This window comes from Uranotaenia lowii, chromosome 3, assembly GCF_029784155.1.
Source record: "Uranotaenia lowii strain MFRU-FL chromosome 3, ASM2978415v1, whole genome shotgun sequence".
Classification (NCBI taxonomy): domain Eukaryota; kingdom Metazoa; phylum Arthropoda; class Insecta; order Diptera; family Culicidae; genus Uranotaenia; species Uranotaenia lowii.
Genome location: NC_073693.1, coordinates 39,399,529 through 39,422,827, shown reverse-complemented (window position 1 = coordinate 39,422,827; position 23,299 = coordinate 39,399,529). Strand labels below are relative to the sequence as shown.

Below are 23,299 nucleotides of genomic sequence, written 5' to 3'. Positions count from 1 at the left end.
TTGACAATTTTGACAATTTTGACAATTTTGACAATTTTGACAATTTTGACAATTTTGACAATTTTGACAATTTTGATAATTTTGACAATTTTGACAATTTTGACAATTTTGACGATTTTGACGATTTTGACAATTTTGACAAGCTTGACAATTTTGACAATTTTGAAATTTTTGATAATTTTGACAATTTTGACAATTTTGACAATTTTGACAATTTTGACAATTTTGACAATTTTGACAATTTTGACAATTTTGTCAATTTTGACAATTTTGACAATTTTGACAATTTTGACAATTTTGACAATTTTGACAATTTTGACAATTTTGACAATTTTGACAATTTTGACAATTTTACAATTTTCACAATTTTGACAATTTTGACAATTTTGACAATTTTGACAATTTTGACAATTTTGACAATTTTGACAATTTGTACAATTTTGACAATTTTGACAATTTTGACAATTTTGATAATTTTGACAATTTTGACAATTTTGACAATCTTGACAATTTTGACAATTTTGACAATTTTGACAATTTTGACAATTTTGACAATTTTGACAATTTTGATAGTTTTGACAATTTTGACAATTTTGACAATTTTGACAATTTTGACAATTTTGACAATTTTGACAATTTTGACAATTTTGACAATTTTGACAATTTTTACAATTTTGACAATTTTGACAATTTTGACAATTTTGACAATTTTGACAATTTTGACAATTTTGACAATTTATCGATATATTAGTCTTATTTGTTAACATTTTTGAAAGATAAGATTAATAAAGAAAGGTGATTTGTTGATTCTGAAAATAAATGCCTGATTTTATCATCTTCGATCTACATTAGTGTCAAATCTTATCTGCATGAATATTAATTTCTAGCATAGCAAAAAAAAACTGCACAAAGTTGATAGACCTCTAAATTAGATCGTCACCTTCCTCCGGCATCCATTCTATCACCGATCTATCTCCGACAAACTTCTTCAAACTCATTCCCACTTGAGACGGGCTTCTCGTAGTCTGGATTGAATTTATTACAATAACCCAAGGGCTTCGACAAGATGTCGCAGTGTGTCGGTCGGTCGGATGTGTTTTTGCTGCTAGTAGAAAGTAGGGTATTGTTCCAGCTCTTCCAGCTTCAGCAGTTTGTCGTCGTAGAACCCAAGAGTGGACATAAAATATGTTGCTTGTCGGAGATGGCCGGCCCCGGTCTGAAAAGCGATTTATATTTATAGTTTTTTGTTATTCATCTTGGGCCGCCTTTGTTGGGGCCGAACAATCTTTCTGCCCGGTCCAGTGGTTCCAACATTAAATCATCCCTTTGAGACGTTTTCTAATATTTCAAATAAGGCCATCGTTATATGGTTGAGGATTTTAGAAAATTTAATCCGATTTAATTCATTCAAGAATGTCCAACTTAAAGCCCCAAAAAAACAAAAATTCCTCTTATAAAATTGAAGGCTCAAGTTTAAATCTGCATTGTGATATCTACAGTTTTGACTAAACGAAACTCCTTCAAAAGTCAACTCTCAAGCTCCTTGAGAACCCCCCAGTGATTTTTCTAATCTGATAAATCAAAGACTAGGGGGGACACGTTCTTTCATATCTGTCACTCTACGATTTTCTTCAGGCAATTTCCATTTTTCATACTTTACCCGACAGCTTTCAAGAGGGATTGGCCTGGCCAGCAGATAGCAGCCAAGGCCTTCAGCATTTGGGAGGCAACAACTTAGGAACAGCTAAAAAAAACACAACTCGGATGAAAGGTCAGCGCAAACGGGTCCCATTTCATATTTTTTGTTGGTACAGGAGACCGACAGCAAGGAAAAAAAGTGGAACCTTTAGCACCTTTCCGCTGACTATGGCTTTGCAGAGAGTATCCACCCCCAAGAAGCAAGGTGTCATCGTTTCGAATTTATGAGAATATCCGGTGAACCCCTCTCTCGGTTAAACGAGCAAAAAAAAAAAATGTGCCGGCAAGGAAATGCTAAAATTCCGACACTTGTTTTCTCTAAACAAAGTGGAGCGTATTTCTTTCATATTTCAACCTTCAGAAAAAACTCTAAATCCAAGATGGATTGAACCGGTTTTACGTTGTTTTTCTGTTTTGGAATAACAGCGTGAAAAAAACGTATTCGAAAGGCTTATTACGGAACCCGGATGACAAAATCGTGGAACCCCAAACCGAATCCGAATGAAGGACACGGACATTCGTTTTCCCATAAATTGTAGCAGATGGTGCCATTCGGCCTTTGGTGTTACCTGCCCACTGCTTTTTTTTCGGTGTGTCCACCTATTTACAGTGCAGAACATTGTCCGGGGACCCAAGCTGCGGTAATTTATTACCTTCAAGCGACACCGGTAAATATGGCACTTATCGATGGCAATTAATCTGAAGAAGTCCTGGGCCGATCGGGTGTCGGACATAGGACATTCATTGCGAAGGGCGCCCGGCCAGTTTTATGATGAAGGTTATGTTTGCCAACTACGGTCGGTGATTGAAGAGGTTAATTGGCTTTACGCCATCAGTTGATAAACGGGATCTAATGGATGACGGGCGACCAGCAGATGATATCAGAGGTCAAACAAATTTCAATTGCTCAGCGCCCTGTGCCGTGATTGAGAGGGTTTTGTCGAGGACAGTGCCGAAAAAAGGGTGGGTCAATTGTGTAACATGAAACGATAGCAGTTAATCTGGACCGAGAAGTGTTGAAATATGACTACACATTTCCAGAGTTTTGGACCAAATAAGTAAGATTGAATGCTCTCAATCAATTTTTTTTTATTAAAGGGTGATACGGTCAAAGTTTGGTCAATGGAAAACGCGTGTAAATCGGTAAAATCGTTTATTAAAAAAAATCAAATTAAATTTCTTTTTCAAATTTAATTAGTATAAAATTCAGGAAAAATATTCAGTTAGGCTTCCGCTTTTCTAAATCCGAATTGCCGGGTCTTACGCTTAACTCTGCCATCAGATTTTGTACAGCCACCTTGTCCACCTTTTTCGCCGCAGAAAGCCAGTTTGCCTTGAACTGCTGCTAGTCCTTAGCAGTTTTTTTGGTCTTCTTTAGGTTCAGCTTGACAATAGCCCAGTATTTCTCGATTGGGCGGAGCTCTGGCGTGTTGGGAGGATTTTTGTCCTTGGGAACCACCTGCACGTTGTTGGCGGCGTACCACTCCATGGCCTTTTTACCGTAATGGCAAGATGCCAAATCCGGCCAAAACAGTACGGAACAACCGTGTTTCTTCAGGAAAGGCAGCAGACGTTTATTCAAACACTCTTTCACGTAAATTTCTTGGTTGACTTTTCAAGCCACAGGTACAGATGGCTTGCCAAACCAGATATTTCTTCGCGAACTTTGACAGTTTCATGTGCTTGAAAATATCTGCTACCTTTCCCCTTCCTTTTGCCGTATAAAACTCCTGTCCCGGAAGCTGCTTGTAGTCGGCTTTGACGTAGGTTTCGTCGTCCATTGCCACGCAGTCAAACTTCGTCAGCATCGTCGTGTACAGCCTCCGGGATCGCGCTTTGGCCGTCGTATTTTGTTTATCATCGCGATTTTTATTCACTACCTTCTTGACGGTCGATAGTCCGGCCCGTTTTTTTGGCTCGATGCACGGTTGTAGACGATACACCCAGCTTATTTGCGGCATCTCGGATAGAGAGAGGTTAGGGTTTCGCTTGAAACTACCGGCAACTCTCTTCGTCGTCTCAGCGGCTCCCGGTTTCCGATTTCCCCCCGATCCAGACTTCATGGCTGTCGACAATCGTTCCCCAAACACTTTAATTACATTTGTAACGGTTGATTTGGCAATTTTTAGCAATTTTGCCAGCTTTGCGTGCGAGTAGCTCGAATTTTCGCGATGCGCGAGCAAAATTTTGATACGCTGCTCTTCTTCCTTGGACGGCATTTTGACAATTGGAGAGTGAATTCCAAAACCAAAATAGGAGCAACACAAATACCTTCAAAATGAGGGTTGTTCAGGTTTTTTAAATGCAAAATTGAAAGAAATACGTCAAGTTGATATTGACCAAATTTTGACCGTATCACCCTTTAATGTCATTGCATACTTAAAGGCGCAATTTGTGCACAAATTTAAGTCTTTTTTATGAGGTAATTATTGAATAAATATATATTTCGTGCTAACCACTGATCAAGATCGATTAGGAAGAACAATATATCTATTTGGACTCCAAGGAACAATTGAATCCAAAACATACATTTTTAAAAAGCTTTCCTGAAAATGGAGAATTTACTATAGTTTTGAAAATACGGTATTATGAAGTTAATAATTATACTCTAACGATTGACAAGTCACATTGTGTAAAATTTTCAAACAAGTGCAATTACTAAAAAAATGTTTTGAAAATGTTTTAGATAACAAACATGTTTGTTGTTTTGTCCTATTTGGCGAATTTTTCTGGGCTAAAGCACAACCAAAGCACGAGACGAGAGTAACCCTCTCGGTTATTAGCCGTCGGACGTGAGTTTACGCTTTTGCTTGAGTAACCCTCACAGTCCACGAACCTCCCCGGACTCGACCTCTGGTGGAACCACATGGCTGGTCTGGGACATATCGCTGGCTGTTCTCTGCGCTGGCGCGGTCCTCCATCAGCTGACTGGCTCTCTGCGGTGGTTCTCTGGGTGGTGGCTGGCTCCTCGACCGGGGATGGTCCTTCTGCGCTGGCTGCTCTAGCACTTGCTAACCGCAGTCTAATATAAAATTGTGAGCACCCTTCTCACTAACTCGTTTCCCAATTTTTCAAACGTATCTGGGCCCATAACCTGTTGAAATGTGGAATTCAACGCAGGAGACCACCAGCTCAGAGGATCGCCAGCACAGAGGCCATGAGATGCTCAAGGTTAGCCGGAAGGCGCTACTGGAGTTCGAGGCCGAGAAGTCGGATTCCGAGAGGGTTACTCTCGAATATGCCGTCACGAGAAACGCTGCGGTTAGCCGTTAGCTTCATTACCCAAGCAACCAGAATTCCCTTAAAAAGGTTACATAGAAGCTTAATCAGCTCTCGTTGGTGTCTGAAGAGAATGCTAATCAGCCCAAAATTTAAGTTCTTAAAGCTCCTTTCAAGTTCGTTTGGGTGGCTGTAGAGAACGCAAGAAACTTCTACGCGCCGAAAAAAAATCCAATTGACAGATTGCTCTGACAACCAGATGTCAGAAATCTCTACCAGTTCCACCGATTTCCACGCTAATTTCAAATGGAAATGGTTCCGCTCATCATAATAAATAATCACATAAAAGGGGTGTTGCGAAAATGTGCACTTTTCGATGGACGAGCCTTCCAAAATTGCCAATAAAATACACTAAATGCTTTCTATAGAGCTTCAGCAACTTCTAACCCCATTATAATGTATAAGACAATTGTAGATCGTGGCTTGTTACAACTTTTTTTTTTCCAAAGACAGCGAACCATTTTATCCAATCTACAACATGTCAGGTTCGAAAAACTGTTTTTTTAAGAGATTTTTTTTACTTTGACTGTAACTCCTTAGAGTGATGTGACAAGACTTTGACATATTCAACAAACTTATGTATTTTGATCAGATAAACAACTTTGTCGAAGACTTCAAAGCCCATATTTGAAAAACAAAAAAGTTGGCATTTTTATCTCGCTATCGGTGGACCCCTCGGCAAAAATTTTGATTTAAGAATATGCTCCTTATAAAACTGAACAATGTTGCTGAAGATATCAAATGTCTATCTCTTCATCCCTGGGCGCTATTAATTTCGTACAGTTAGATTGATGTTCTGCACCACCGTGCACTGTAATAATTAGTATTTAAACTTAATGTCATTTGAGATGATTGAATGGGTTGGTCAATAGATTGTACCTTATTTCGTTTAAAGGACTTTCAGTACACAAAATGAACAATAACAAAAATTCGCATCCTCAAAAATTTATTCGAATATCTTAACATTTATAAAAAAAATTCGAAAAAATCTTGAATTCATTTTGTAAATATTGTTAAAAGGTCTCTAATAAATTATAATAATAATAATAATTTTGTAAATATCAGTACAGATATAAACAAAACAAATACCATGACAAGAAATTAACAGACATTTTTAACATGTCGCTTACAATTCCAAAACACCTTCAAATATCTTAATGGTGCATTTTAGAATGTTACGCGAACGTTATCGACCTTCTTGAAAGAAGTTCCATTAAAAGCGCTTAGAAGATCCGTTATCGATAGTTTAACCTTTCAAAGAGCGATGGAAGTTCCTGAGTAACTTTTACGCGACAAGAGTCACCTGAAGTTCCCGTAAAACATTTTTTCAGCCAAATGTGAACTTCAGAGTTGGTTGCTTGGGTAGTTCTATAATGACGGCCGGGAGGAGGGCTCTCGGGATCTGCAACCAGGATTGGATAGCGTTTAATATTCCAGATAGAGTATTAGACCGTATCGAAGAATGGGAGAAGCTACTTGGCGAGAGGGTTATTACTCTCGTGATATTGAGCTTCGCGGTGGTCAACACGAGTGAGATCATTCAAGGTTGCAGTTTGATTTTTCTGTGGCTTTGGGGAAGGTGTTTCGGGCGACGGTTAGTTGCCAGCAACTCACATATAGATTTGACATTTGTTACTGAGCGTTGCCTTCCGGCTTTTAGGACCCCCCAAAGCATTGGAGCAACAGGACAAAACAGCATGAAGCTGAAAGCCGAGAAGAATATTCTCATGCCTTGAAGCTGCACTGCGGTTAGCATGCGCGAGCTTGTCTTCGATATTTGGAAGCTGTTCCAAGTGCTGCGGAGGAGGTGGTTTAGGCGACGTTTATTTGCCAGCGATTTCAACCACTGCTTTATTTATTTGGCATTTTGCACGAGTGCTGCCGATCGAAGTCTGGCTAATTTTCGGAGCCACTGAGAGCGGGCCCGTCAGCGCATGGTGCGAAACGAGAACGACTTCAAGGGTAGCGATGACGACGGTGACGATTATGGCCAAGATTCCGTCAATCCTGAACCGGTTTTTAGACGCAGACGGCGATTCAGAGCAACCAGCGCAGATGAAGGGCTACCTTAAATCATCAGCGAAATGAAGCGCCGAGAGAATTAAGGGTTCTGGCAGACCAACATGGAAGTGGGTGCCGGAACCACGGATGAGAGCGACATTTGGGAAGGGGTTAGCTAAACCCAGGTTACAGGAAACTCATTCTGTTTCTGACACGAATGTTCGATGGCCTCAGCAGAACGATGGTGAGGTTATTACCGAGCAGCCGTTCAACGATCTGATCGATTGTTAGCAGTCATCTTGGAGATCGAATATCAGTGCTGCGGTTAGTGCACTTTGCAAATATCAGGCCAGCCAAGCGGAGAGGCATTGGTCAGGCCTGAAGCGTGTTCTGCGATACCTTCGAAGTCTGTCCGATATGGAGTTGGTGTTCCGCAGAAACGCGAAATCGGAACCACTCATCGGATATGCTTATGCAGATTTTGCCAACGACTCCGATGATCGAAGATCTGTATCAGGCTACGCTTACATGATTTTCGGGAATCTTATTTCGTGGTCAACGAAACGTCTGCAGACGGTCAGTCTGTCATCGACCAAAGCTGAGATAGGAGCCTTCTGTCATGCAGTCAAGATAGTTTTGTGGTTAACAAGCTTCATGGGTGAATTAGGTGTAGTTAAAATTCCTTTCACATTAAGGGATGAAAAACATCCCTTGCATCCAGTACATGGAGGAAGAGCGGACTTATCAGCTGAACCAGCACGTGAAATAGCCTTCATCAAGGAGATCGTGAGAAGCGGTCAGCTATCTTTACGACACATCTCGACTGAAGATCAGTCAGATAATGCTTAGACGAAGGAGTTACCCAGGGCGTAGCATGCGAAACTGTTCAGTATGCTCAATTTGCGAATTGAGAGGAGGTGTTGAAACTCACCGTTTGGTTCGGATCCTCCAGGAAGCAAACGTTCTGGCGGGCAGCACAAGATTCTGCTGCTCTGCCGTTGAAACCAAAACATTGTTTTTTACTGTTCCCACTTGTTCCATGCAATTCGCAATTGCGCACAATACAACTGACGATTACTTATGACAGCTGATGATTGTAAGCACAGTACAAATTTTTACATCATCACAGGATAAAGCGAAAATACTCAAGTAAGGGTCATGGTAACGCAGTAGTGTTTCCAGATATGCTGAGTGGTTAGCTCAAAATATCACACATAATTGAGAAAATTAGTAAGTGAGGATATCACTTCAGTGTAGCAATGTTAACGGCCATCGCTTATGTAATAAGTAGGTATTTATTTAAGGACATGAAAAAGAAAGTGAGTAAACGATAACTCTATTCCACCGCTGAAACCTGCGTTTTCAACAGTAAGACATTCCAGTTTTGAGATATAACGAAGGAATGAAGTATCCCCAGTTTTTTCTCAGATTACACAATGATGAGTTGATAAGATGATGAGTTTTGTTTATTTTTAGAATCACATTTCCCTCTGCTCGAGAAAATTTGGACAAGTGAGAAACCTCCTTAAGTGAGAAATAAAAACTCAGTTCCTTAGACTCCTTCCTTAGACTTGAAAGTTATGATTTTTTTCTTAATCTTCCAAAGCTGTTCGAAAAATAAACGTTTCGGGGAAAGTTGACTTGTAGTTTGTTGTTACTCCGGTGGCCACAAATGTTGATCGATTTTTATGATATTTGATTCATTGTGTATTCTAATTTCAAAATATTTCAAAATAAATGTATTTGTTTTACCAGGTTGACTGTAGTTGGTTCCGAATGAAAATGGCCCGGAAATTCAAATTTTATTTTTAAATTGCTTATAATTTTCTGACAGCATTGCAGTATTTGAGTGCTTCTTTGATTTTTGTAATTGTCAAGAATATCATCTAAAGTCTGTTTCACATAGAATCTGGTCGCATCTGTTCATTTACTGCAGCGCCCCTAGTTGTCACATCGCGAATCTGACAGTGTTTTGATCCGGATGGTTTGTTTACTTAGTAGTCAAATTTTCATCAAGATTAAAGCAATCAGTCAAATGTTATCGACGATGGAACGCGAAAGGCGAGAGAAAATTCAGCACACTCACGTAGAGAAACCGACGTGATCAGGGGAAAGATCGCGAAATTCCTGAAATATCCAAAATCGACTGTAAATTTGGTGCTGCAACGTTACCGGGAGACCCTTAGGGTGGATCGAGCAAAACAAACCAGGCGTAAAAGTGGAACATATGACCGGAAGCTGCGAGTAATGGTAATTCGATCAGTTCGCAATAATCTTGGAATCTCCTTGCGTGATTTGGCGAAAAAGCTCAAGACGGACCACAGTACAGCTCGACGAATTTGTTTGCGAGAAGGCTTGCGGTCGTATCATGCAACCAAACACCCCAACAGGACGCTGAAACAAAACCTGGTTGCCAAAACCAAGGCAAGGAAGTTGTACGAGAAAGAGTTGACCTAGTTCAACGGATGCATTTTGATGGACGACGAAACTTACGTCAAAATGGATTTTGGACAAATATCCGGTAACAAATTTTGCCTTGCGAAGCGTAAAGGGAATGTTGCGGGTAGATTCAAGTTTGTTTTCGCAGATAAATTTGCTCGTTAGTTAATGATTTGGCACGGGATCTGAAGTTGTGGGAAGAAGACTAAGATTTTCATCACTGGGGACACAATGAATGGAAATGTTTACAAAGAAGAATTGTTCCAGAAGAGGGTTTTGCCATTCATTCGGTCCCACAAAAGTCCAGTGAAGTTCTGGCCGGACCTGGCAAGCTGCCAATACAGCCGGGATGTCGTTAAGTGGTATAAGGAGAACAAGATCGATTTTGTTGAAAAAAGTATCAATCCACCAAACTGTCCTGTTTTCGTCCCATCGAGAAATATTGGGCAATAGTTAAGGGCAAACTGAAGAAATGTGGCAGAATCATGAAAAACCTGCTCAAATGGAAAAGTGGTGGAACTAGATGGCGAATGAGGTTACCAGCAGTACTGTGCAGAAAATGATGAGTGGTATCACAAAAACAGTTCGAAAATTCATCCGAAAAGCTGACGAATGATTTTTATGTATTTTTCCTTAAAGTGAAATAGAAACCCTACAAAATGACATTTTTACTTTTGTTGTACGTTATTTCTAGGCGGAGAAATGACCTATTTTCTCCGACCAGATTCTATGTGAAACAGACTTTATCCGACGATGAATAAATATGTGGGGGTCCGAGGAACGTTTTGATCTCTACTCCGGATTTTCCGGTAGAAACAAAATAATTAAAACTAAGACATCAAATTTTGTCTTGCTTCGCTGTATCTCATTTCTCAATGAACCGATTTTCTAAACTCAAACTTTTGTTTTCGTTAATTTGATTATCATTTTCATAGCACATACTTGGAATCTCAATTCTTCAGTATATTGGAATGATGATTAAGATGCTCTGAATCTGGGCTTCGGTTCATATTAACCCTAACGGTTTAGGCGGATTAAACAATACCTTCCAAAGTTATAATTGAGTTTTATGTTAGTTGTTATTGGATGAAAATAAAGATTCTCAATTTTTAATACTTCATAAGGCTTTGATCATTTAGAATCCGGGCAGTTACAAACGTGTGTATTTTAAAAACAATTCATTTGATCGAAAAACTTTCTATTAAGGAAATGAAGGTGTAATTATGACATTTAATGTAAAAATATATAAAAAAAATTATTAATGATTTCAAGAAATACTCTTACTTTTTCATAAAATCTCTTTTTTATTTTTGCACACTTTTTCAAGTCATGTATTGATCTATTATTTTTATCACAGAACCAAAACCTTTGCAAAATCATCATATTTTACACAAACTCACCTGGAAAAAGCAATTGGAATCTGGTTGGAACCTTTTCATAAGTAGGCATCTCGAAGAATTTGATCTCTGAAATCCGGTTTCAACATATATTTCTTTGTTCATCAGAACACATCTGTCACATTGCGTAAAAATCGGTTGAACAGATTGCGATCCATGGAACTGTTCACTATTAGTTATTTACATGGTGTCTACTAGTCAGGCATCACTTTTTGTCTGCCGGAAATGGATTTTATGCATTATTTAAGGGGCCTGCATTAAGTTATCCCCAATAACCATAGTCTTTTTTTATCATATTTAAGATCAAGGGTTCCACTCTGATGCTTGGTTTGAACTTCGTGTTAATCCTAGAGTGGCTCCTTATACTTCTTAACCATTTGGTTCAAAAAAAAATAAAAATAAAATAAAAATAAAGAAATTCAACAGTTCATGAGTTTTCAAGTCGACAATGAAGAATTTTCGAGGCGCAAAATGCGCAAAAGGCGCAAATTTGTGCAAAATTATTTTTATCATGTCTTTTTGCATCGTAAATATCTCAAATACACGTTGATTTTAAAAACTCTGTTATTCTTATTCATTTTTAATTTCGTTATTCCAATCAACCAATTTAACGCCCTGTGATCTATCGATTCAATTATATCTCCGATATGCAATTAGATGGCACAAACCCATTCAACGTTGTTTACTTCGCTAATAAACAAATTGTTATTGGCCTCATATGTGTATGCTCAATTTGTGATGCCAATCGAAGTGTTGCGGCACAATTAATATCACTTGCCCAACACCACTCCGACGACGACGGCCATTACGACTTGACACGTGGCCAAGTCCGAGCGCCGTTTGTGTCCTTTCGAAATTTTGGGTCACCAGGGATTTGTCGTTACGGCAATATTCTTGTAGCAGAGTAGGACCTACTCCGATTCGATTGAGGAAAATTGGAAGTGGTCCACAAAAATATGGATCGACACCAAAAAACCTTGGGACGACGACGATATACGTTGCTTATAATTCTGAATGGCTAGATTCAGAGAGAAACTGGAAAATACATATGTATGTAGAGAGAGATAGAGGTTCAAGGGTACTTACTGCAATGTACTGCCAGCCTTTATTTACTCGCACCAGGAGTGCTTCCTCGTCAATTATGTAGGCAAGTGTTCCGACGGGGCTCGTAGAAGACATCTGGGCAAATAAATTAGAACCAAAAGAAGGAAAAGACGGTGAGATGAAAGTGAACCGAGAATGGAGGATGTGGTGTGGAGATGAAATCGTTCTAAGTACATATTTGAGAGAATTTTCGTCACAGTCAAACAGCACAAGTGGCTGTAGTGTATAGTCGTTATATGTAAGGTCGGATGATAATGGAAAGACTCCCGGACAATGATTTCTCCAGATGAGTGTCAGTGTTGTCAGGTCTGTGATGAATATTGCTTTTCATTCATTGAAAAACGATGTTATTAAAAAAAAAGTTTTTTCCTCATATAATCTACCAATTTTTTTTATAATTATTTTTATAATTTTACGGTCGACTAGACTGTTGAACATTTTCTAAACAAGTGATTCCATCATTCATTTTTACATATATCTATGCCATCTTCCGAACACATTTGTGGTCTATCTTGAATACCTTTCCTATTTTCCGAAGCTTTCAGAACATCCAGCTATTAGGCTGCTCGAACCACTAGCAGTCCACTAGCTAAGCCACCTTATTCTGTTTATTGCTAAGCCTTTGTATAATTTCAGACATCCAAACCGGTCATTTTCCGACGTTAAGACAGGTCTTTTTTATTTCGCACGATATCGATGGATTCAGATTGCAACTGAGGTAAATGCTTGTCATTCTAAACTTCTTGTTGATCGGTTGATCGTCCTCGCTTTCATTAAGCTGCGTACACCTATGAGTCCTCTAAGCTTCCATGTTTCGATTTTATTTAGCTCATAAGACACCCTGATTCCCAACTGTCTCGGAATCTAGCTGTTGAACCAACCTTAATTATTCATGACTGCATCTAAAACTTTTAATTGAAGCACATATTTTTTGGAAACTTTTTCGAAATTTTGCACACGTAAACATTCCATTCTAAACCGAGTTTTACTGAATGTTTCTTGAATTCCATACATTGCGTACATAGCAATGCATTGACGTTACATTAATATTAGAGTATTTTAGAGTCTGAAACATTGACTGGCGAACGTAAGACAATGTGCAACTCGAGACCCCATACATCCAACCTTCGGGCAGTGGTCATATCACCTCTTGTCTGCAACTCCGATTCTCTACCTCCCTGTGGTGCTAGCTGGGGTGCGAGCAACCTTAGCAGAGATCGGGTACCCAACCCCGGTGGATGCTTTGGTCGTATGCAGACTGAGTTAGGGGGCTTCGTACGCGTCTGTTCTCCATGTCAGGGGCGGCGTGCGGAGTGCAACAACGTCCTGGTGGTGTTCGGGACCCAAAATGGCAACATCATGACGCACAGTCTTCCTGTAAGATAGTAGGGTTAGCTGCGGGCCTTGCGAGCCCGTGACTACAAAAAATATAAGCAACGAACAACGAACAACAAAAATGGAATAGCGATTGGAAACTTGGAACATGGAACTGCCGATCTCTAAATTTTGTGGGCAGTACCCACGTGCTCTCCAACGAATTGAAGAGCCGCAAATTCGACATCGTAGCGCTGCAGGAGGTGTGCTGGAAGGGGTCCACGGTACGAACGTACCCAGATGGTCGTGCCATCTACCAGAGCTGCGGCAACACACACGAGCTTGGAACAGCTTTTATAGTGATGGGAAAGATGCAAAAGGTGCGTAATCGGGTGGTGGCCGATCGACTCACGAATGTGCCGGTTGAGAATCACGGGCCGGTTCTTCAACATCAGCATCATCAACGTGCACAGCCCTCACGTCGGAAGTACCGGTGACGAGAAAGACGAATTTTACGCGCAGCTGGAGCGTGAATACGACCGTTGCCCAAAACATGATATCAAGATCGTCATCGGGGATTTTAATGCTCAGGTCGACCAGGAGAAGGAATTCAAACCGACAATTGGAAGGTTCAGTGCGCACCAGCTGACCAACGAAAACGGTCTCAGACTGATAGATTCCGCCGCCTCCAAACGAATGGCCATTAGTACCTTTTTTCAGCACCGCCTCCCACACAAGTACACCTGGAGATCACCGTACCAAACGCAAGCACAGATCGACCACGTTTTGATTGACAGCCGACACTTCTCGGACATCATCGACATCAGATCATGTCGAAGCACCAACATCGAGTCAGACCACTATCTGGTGATGGTGAAGATGCGCCCAAAACTTTCCGTAGTGATCAACATACGAAATCGACGCCCGCCTAGGTTAAATATCGCACGACTCAAACAACCTGAGGTCGCAGTAGACTACGCGCAATCGCTCGAAGCAGCGCTACCGGCAGAGGGTGAGCTTAACAAAGCCCCTCTCGAGGACTGTTGGGATACCATCAAGCCAGCCATCAACAGTGCTGCGGAGAACGTCATCGGTTATGTGGAGCGAACTCGATGGAACGACTGGTTCGACGAGGAGTGTATGAGGGTGATGGACGAAGAGAATGCCACGCGGGCGGCTGTAGTGCAAAGAGGCACCCGTCGAAATGTGGAAAAATCACCGACAGCGGAAGAGGCAGCGAGTCCGAATTTTCTGGAGAAAAAGCGCCGCCTGGAGAAAGAGGAGCTCGAGGAGCTCGAGCAGCTGTATCGTTCCCAAGAAACACAAAAGGTCTATCAGAAAATCAACGCATCCCGTAAAGGCATCGTGCCGCAAGCCGAAATGTGCCGGGATAAGGACGGGGGCATCCTGACGGACAATCGTGAGGTGATCAAAAGGTGGAAACAGCACTTCGATGAACACCTGAACGGCGCACATGCAGAAGATCAAGACGGTGGGGGAAGGTACATCGCCGGCGTAGCCAACGGCGAAGAGGAGCCACTCCCAACGATGAGTAAAGTTAAGGAAGCCATTCGTCAGCTGAATAGAAACAAGTCGGCTGGGAAGGATGGCATCGCAGCTGAACTCATCGAAATGGGCTCGGACAAGTTGACCGATTGCTTACACAGGTTGATAGCCCGGATCTGGGACATAGAACAGCTACCGGAGGAGTGGAAGGAGGGGGTAATATGCCCCATCTACAAGAAGGTGACAGATTGGACTGTGAGAACTACCGAGCGATCACTGTCCTCAATGCCGCCTACAAAGTGCTGTCCCGAATCCTACTCCGCCTCTCAACGCCACAAGCAAACAGATTCGTGGGAAGTCATCAGGCCGGCTTCATGGAGGAACGGTCAACGATGGACCATATATTTACATTACGGCAAATCCTCCAAAAATGCCGTGAACACCAAGTCCCTACGCACCATCTTTTCATCGACTTCAAAGCCGCATACGACACGATCGACGGTAACGAGCTATGGAAAATCATGGACGAGAACGGCTTTTCCGGGAAGCTGATTAGACTGATCAAGGCGACGATGGATGGAACGCAGTGCTGTGTGAGGATTTCGTGTGAATTGTCGAGTTCATTCGAATAGCGCAGGGGGCTTCGACAAGGTGATGGTCTATCCTGCATGATGTTCAACGTGGCGCTAGAAGGTGTTATTCGACGAGCGGTGGGCGAAATGCGGGGCACAATTTTCTACAGATCCAGTCAACTTATCTGCTTTGCCGATGACATTGATAAAGTCGGCAGAACTGAAACGCGAAGCAGGAAGGATTGGGTTGATGGTTAATACGTCCAAGACGAAGTACATGCTGGCCTGCGGATCCGAGATCGACCGAACCCGCCTGTCCAGCAACAACAAGGTCACGATCATCGGCGACGAGCTGGAGATAGTCGAAGACTTTGTCTATCTCGGCTCACTGGTGACCGCAGATAATGACACCAGCCGTGAGATCCGGCGGCGAATTATCACCGGAAGTCGTGCCTACTATGGACTCCACATGCAACTGCGGTCGAGGAGAAGACTTAACTCTCGCACTACGTGTAACCTGTATATGACGCTCATTAGACCGGTTGTTCTTTACGGGCACGAGACATGTATTGCTCGAGGAGGACCTGCGTACATTCGGAGTATTCGAGCGACGAGTGTTAAGAACCATATTTGGCGGCGTACAGGAGAACGAAGTGTGGAGGCGAAGGATGAACCACGAGCTCGCGCGACTCTACGGCGAACCCAGTATCCAGAAGGTGGTGAAGGCTGGCCGGATACGCTGGGCGGACATGTTGCGAGAATGCCGGACGACTGTCCTGCAAAAAAGGTGTTCGCTTCGAATCCGGTAGGAACAAGATGAGCGGGGCGCAACGAGCGAGGTGGTTAGACCAAGTGGAGCGTGATGGCTAACGTGGGGTGCCCGAGAAATTGGAGAACGGTTGCCATGGACTTAGTGAATTTTAGGAATTATGTTCGTCAAGTTATGTCGTGAGACGGAATACTATGTAAATAAAATAAAAATAGTTAAGAATCCTTAATGAGAAGGTACCGTTCAGGTCATGAACTTACAGGTAAGTTGAGAACTGAAGCTGAACTGGCATCCATAGTGCGGGCATCAATGCAAAATCTGATCGCATTGGAAAACGTGCCATCTGAAAACCAGCCATTCCTAGACTAGGATACCAGTCGAGTTGGAGAGATTTTCGATTGGAGCCTCAAATGTGGCAGTGAGTTGGTCTACCCTCTATATATTCATCTCCCGGCAAGGGAATCCTTTGGTGTAATCACGGGCAAAAAGGTTGCACAACTAAATCTTAGCCAGTACACCAGTTGTTGCGGCAGATGATAGTTTAGGAAAAATTGAACTTTGAGCTAGTGCTATTAGTTGAGCTACAGTTCAGGGCCTCGATAACATCAATTGAGTAACAGATAACGTTAATTTGCCCCGATACGGGTAACAGAGGGATTACCTTGACAAGAGCTAATGACGTTAACTAAGTACTATGTGGTTTATCTAAAGGTGGGGACAAGACTACCCTTGCACGAGTGTGAGAATCAGTTTTTTTTCAATATTTTGATTGTTACGTCACAAACGTTCATGAGCGTCTCGACCTTGAAGTCGCCATTCATCGACAACATGCATCATTTCAAGTTATTTAAAAAATCACAATCCAAGCACCCTTTTATTTACCCTTTTTCTTCCTGACACCTAGTATGGTAACGCTATGAGTTCTAAATAATAAACAACTTTATTTGAGGCCCAAACATTCTTCCTAATAAGTTTCTATGGCTACATTTGGACGCCTAATACTTGACTCCGTGTCAACGTGTTCCTATGGTGATTCAGATTGTCCAGAAGCTCACGGGTAGGAGCCCCATGGTAATTGCCTGATACTTCAACCCGTAAGCCAAGCAATACGGTGGCCGAACTACAAATTCTAGAGATCATGTTTTACTCAAAGCCTCAGCAATGCTGAACGTAGTGTTGTTTTTTCGGTAGAACTGGTTTGACGAGACACTGTAGGGTGAGTGAGTTCTTTCGCAAATAGCAATCAATTTTCGGTTCGCTCACATGCAAGCTCGAGTACATGATCATTGAGAAAAGTGAGAACAAGCGAAAGTTTTCTTGAAGACAGCCTAAGTAGTTAGAACAGAACGTCTATGTCAAAGTTTTGAAGTGTCTAGGTGTTTATAAGTTGTTTTCGCAGCGGAGCGTTTTCAGTTGACGATTTGTCCAATAAAACTTGGATTACGAGTTATGAGAAGCGGATATTGGTAGAAGAACGACGTGAAAATACCAAGAGTCTCCAGCTGAAGAAAACTTCTGGCCAATCGTGTCAGTACGAAATTACGTGACGGAAAATGTATTTCTGGACGTATGGAAGAGGCAGAAACTGGTCCTTCTACCACAACCGGTGAAGCTATCTAGGCTGGTTCCTGTTGACATACCGACCAATATATCTTCCGGATACAGCTGGTAATGTACTGGAGGGAGCAATCTATAGGCGAAATCAGAAGTATACCGAGGGTGATGATTACTCTTTGATAAACGGTATGGTGATGGTATGGTGAATTGGTGAATTGGCTGAAGAGAAAATCGTTTGTGCGTGTAGCCTCTCTGGATGTGAGAAAAACTTCCAAAAGCTAAGAAACATTCACGCTGTCGCGGATAGGTCCTATAAATATTTCTACCAAGAATCCTCGATGCACATCTGGCAGCAGCTACAGGTTATTCCAGAGAAATGGAGATGGGTCATCGTCTGAATCCAAACGTTGGAAATACCATGAACAGAAGTGGATTACTGCAAGACCAAGCAATTCTTAACTGGTTTTAGATGCTCCATGAAGTATATTTGAAGATGTGCCATTGCCACCCTGTTCAATTTGCGGTTACATTGAACATTTGATGTTTAAGCATCATAAGTGCGTGGGGCAACGTGCCGACATATTCACGGCCTGATGACCAGCCACGAATTTGTGCGAATCAACGCTAGGTTCGTTTGGTTGATCATTGCCTTCCAAATGAGTTGGATATTGCTGCAGATACCGAGTGGTGTAGAAGGAGTAGTTGGGGATCATCTGAGTTAAGTACGTTCGGTCCTAAAATTATAACTATGAAGATACGACTTGAACTTCTGAGTGGTAGATCTCGTGGATATTGTAGGGTAAATCCATCTCCGGATAATCTTCGATAAATGCCGTTTAGGGAGTATTCGAATAGTAAGAAAGAACTTTGACCTCCAATTCGAAGTACGGTTTCTTCGCGGTTCCGAATAGATTTTTTTTAGGGTGTAACTGTCGGCGAGCTCGGTCGACTCTTACTTTCACGATCGGCTTACCACACTGTAATTAACGCTGACTCTCGACCTTAGGTTACAGTTATAAAACAAGCGGACTTGGGCTGAACAAACTTTATTGTTAAAACTCACTCGCGACGACCGAACATCGATGATGTTTACTCCGCGGCGATTGATCCGGACTGACGAAACGCGTGGCAAATGTAAACAATAACAGAGAGCCGCAAGTGAGAGAGAACGTCAATTCGTTATTGTTCTAGAATCGACGAAGAGTGAATTCGTAGTGTTCACTGGAATTGTTGCCAGTCGAACCGATTGGAAATTATTAGGGAAGTTTTGCCAATATGACGGATGAATAATCCAAGCATATATCAATACCAATTGTAACCTGGCCTCTAAACATGATTTGACTAGAATAAATGTGATGGTATTATCAGTTTTCCGATACAAATAAGTAGTAATCTGTTCTGTTTGATATCACAACCGGTTTTGGGTCACTGGCTTTGACTGTTTGTAGTATTTCGTTTTCTCTTTACTGATTTTTGGATTGCGATGTCGAACCTGAAATTCGAAAGGTGTAACGCAACTTGATGCGCCTTGAGAGACGACTGGTCTGGCTGAAGTTCTCCCACACCGTGTTCCGGATTCCGACAGAGGAGGTGGACTCGCTGCCCTTGGAGAGCATTTAGGAGGAAGCCACCAGAGCTATAAGGTTCCAGAAGCGGATGGAACAGGACGTCGCTGCGATGGATAAGTTTGTGATGGCCATCAATAGAGATGTCCAGAACATCCTCTGCAACTCCTACCTTGTAAAGGGTACGAGTGCAATCATCGCAATTATCATTTTACAGCAGGTTTTTAAAAATTACATCAATTATTCCAAGAATCATTAAAATAACCAGCTAGTATTTGAATTTGGCAACCATGACTAGTTTTCTTTTCTAGTGGAATTTCGGTGATTCGAGTTCACTTAAGACGTGTCGATTAGTAAATGGATTCAATTAGTGGGACGCGGAATTAACTTCTTGATGAAGATTAAAATTAAAATCTTTGGTTAAGTGGACAGATTGAGAAACTCAAAACAAAAATGGATTGTTGACCAATTGACTTACCCTGAATATCAAACGGCTGTCAAATGTTGACGTTAATTTATTCAATCTTGAAATGTTTGACTTTGACAACTTTCAACATTGAATCCGTTTAAAGCTGCTTTCCCAGATACCTGGTAATCAGCCACTCTAACCAGAAACTGGATTGCAAAATCCTTGCACAAATAATCAGTGCTACAATTAGGACCCAAATCAAAAATTTATACGAAATCAACAAGCACTTAGCAAACGGCAATCTGCCAGTCGGCCGGCAGCTCTTGGACTAGTGTAATTCCCCATCTAGTTACACAGTGTGTCCGATCCAGTCCATTCCAGTCACAGACGCTGGACCGAAAGAGTAGGTATACGTCAAGAGTTCCGGAATGTGTCGGATTTAGCCCGGATAAGGTTGTGCAATTTTCCGGCAGCCGGACTCCTCCTACTGTTTTCTCAACCGGCATTCACACATTCTCTCACACACTACTGATGTTGATGGGGTTTCTTTCAACCATTTCGGGCGGAAAAACTGTGTGCATTTATTATTCATGATAAGACCTTATTTATGCCATTTCCGAATGTGTGTAATGCATTGCCCTTAGTACTACTCTTAGTCCGATTCCGTCGGAGTAAAGTCCTACTGTGTATGTTTGTTTACTATGAAAATTTGGTGCTGGGTGTCACTGACTTCTTGGGTTCGAATCGTTTTCGGAACACACGTAGGATTTTTTTCGTCTTTTCGAAGCTTTAGACATCCACCCCTAGGGGTGGACTTTAAGTGTGGCCAACGAAATCCGGTGTAACCTTTGTTGCCTCGTTGTTGTACGATATTTAAGCCGAGCTTATAAGGCCAGGTCTGGCACTTACAGTTGGTTAAACCGAAATAGATTAAATGGCAACGATAATTTGCGACTTCAGCACGGGAGAATGACATTGTTTTCCAGCTCGTTTGTTCTGTCTGAGTGATGTGATTTATTAGGCGTTAAGGTACTATTTCCCGGGCTAATCTTGATCTTGTCGGATGTGAACAAGCAAACGGTAGCTGAGAATATTCATTTTTGGGGGAATCAATTCGATCAGATCCATTTCTTTCCCAATTTAGACGATGAACTTATGAGTTTATACTCTTAACCCTAGTATTTTTTGTTCTTGACTCTCAACTCCTTAGACCTTAGATTTATCTGTGCTTAGATACCAAGGGATGAAAATTTTCACACAATTTTGACAAAGTTTTGAAACAATTTTGACACAGTTCTGACACAATTTTGATAATTTTTTTACAATTTTGACAATTTTGGCAATTTTGGCAATTTTGACAATTTTTACAATTTTACAATTTTGACAATTTTGACAATTTTGTCAATTTTGACAATTTTGACAATATTGTCAATTTTGACAATTTTGACAATTTTGACAATTTTGACAATTTCGACAATTTTGACAATTTTGACAATTTTGACAATTTTGACAATTTTGACAATTTTGACAATTTTGACAATTTTGACAATTTTGACAATTTTGACAATATTGACAATTTTGACAATTTTGACAATTTTGACAATTTTGACAATTTTGACAATTTTGACAATTTTGACAATTTTGACAATTTTGACAATTTTGACAATTTGACAATTTTGACAATTTTGACAATTTTGACAATTTTGACAGTTTTGACAATTTTGACAATTTTGCAATTTTGACAATTTTGACAATTTTGACAATTTTGACAATTTTGACAATTTTGACAATTTTGACAATTTTGACAATTTTGACAATTTTGACAATTTTGACAATTTTGACAATTTTGACAATTTTGACAATTTTGACAATTTTGACAATTTTGACAATTTTGACAATTTTGACAATTTTGACAATTTTGACAATTTTGACAATTTTGACAATTTTGACAATTTTGACAATTTTGACAATTTTGACAATTTTGACAATTTTGACAATTTTGACAATTTTGACAATTTTGACAATTTTGACAATTTTGACAATTTTGACAATTTTGACAATTTTGACAATTTTGACAATTTTGACAATTTTGACAATTTTGACAATTTTGACAATTTTGACAATTTTGACAATTTTGACAATTTTGACAATTTTGACAATTTTGACAAATTTGACAAATTTGACAATTTTGACAATTTTGACTATTTTGACAATTTTGACAATTTTGACAATTTTGACAATTTTGACAATTTTGACAATTTTGACAATTTTGACAATTTTGACAATTTTGACAATTTTGACAATTTTGACAATTTTGACAATTTTGACAATTTTGACAATTTTGACAATTTTGACAATTTTGACAATTTTGACAATTTTGACAATTTTGACAATTTTGACAATTTTGACAATTTTGACAATTTTGACAATTTTGACAATTTTGACAATTTTGACAATTTTGACAATTTTGACAATTTTGACAATTTTGACAATTTTGACAATTTTGACAATTTTGACAATTTTGACAATTTTGACAATTTTGACAATTTTGACAATTTTGACAATTTTGACAATTTTGACAATTTTGACAATTTTGACAATTTTGACAATTTTGACAATTTTGACAATTTTGACAATTTTGACAATTTTGACAATTTTGACAATTTTGACAATTTTGACAATTTTGACAATTTTGACAATTTTGACAATTTTGACAATTTTGACAATTTTGACAATTTTGACAATTTTGACAATTTTGACAATTTTGAAAATTTTGACAATTTTGACAATTTTGACAATTTTGACAATTTTGACAATTTTGACAATTTTGACAATTTTGACAATTTTGACAATTTTGACAATTTTGACAATTTTGACAATTTTGACAATTTTGACAATTTTGACAATTTTGACAATTTTGACAATTTTGACAATTTTGACAATTTTGACAATTTTGACAATTTTGACAATTTTGAAAATTTTGACAATTTTGACAATTTTGACAATTTTGACAATTTTGACAATTTTGGACAATTTTGACAATTTTGACAATTTTGACAATTTTGACAATTTTGACAATTTTGACAATTTTGACAATTTTGACAATTTTGACAATTTTGACAATTTTGACAATTTTGACAATTTTGACAATTTTGACAATTTTGACAATTTTGACAATTTTTACAATTTTTACAATTTTGACAATTTTGACAATTTTTACAATTTTGACAATTTTGACAATTTTGACAATTTTGACAATTTTGACAATTTGACAATTTTGACAATTTTGACAATTTTGACAATTTTGACAATTTTGACAATTTTGACAATTTTGACAATTTTGACAATTTTGACAATTTTGACAATTTTGACAATTTTGACAATTTTGACAATTTTGACAATTTTGACAATTTTGACAATTTTGACAATTTTGACAATTTTGACAATTTTGACAATTTTGACAATTTTGACAATTTTGACAATTTTGACAATTTTGACAATTTTGACAATTTTGACAATTTTGACAATTTTGACAATTTTGACAATTTTGACAATTTTGACAATTTTGACAATTTTGACAATTTTGACAATTTTGACAATTTTGACAATTTTGACAATTTTGACAATTTTGACAATTTTGACAATTTTGACAATTTTGACAATTTTGACAATTTTGACAATTTTGACAA

The 23,299-nt window shown here is 39.6% G+C and overlaps 1 protein-coding gene across 14 annotated transcripts in view; it reads right to left on the bottom strand.

Annotated features, from left to right (window-relative positions):
• The window catches only part of LOC129754131 (collagen alpha-1(XVIII) chain), an 875,414-nt gene that overhangs the window by 122,249 nt on the left and 729,866 nt on the right, over nucleotides 1-23,299 (bottom strand). For all 14 annotated transcript variants that reach the window (XM_055750000.1, XM_055749999.1, XM_055750002.1 and 11 more), the window contains one exon: nucleotides 11,901-11,993. In XM_055750000.1, the coding sequence (XP_055605975.1) occupies nucleotides 11,901-11,993 (93 nt within the window). The remainder of the gene's footprint in view (nucleotides 1-11,900; nucleotides 11,994-23,299) is intronic.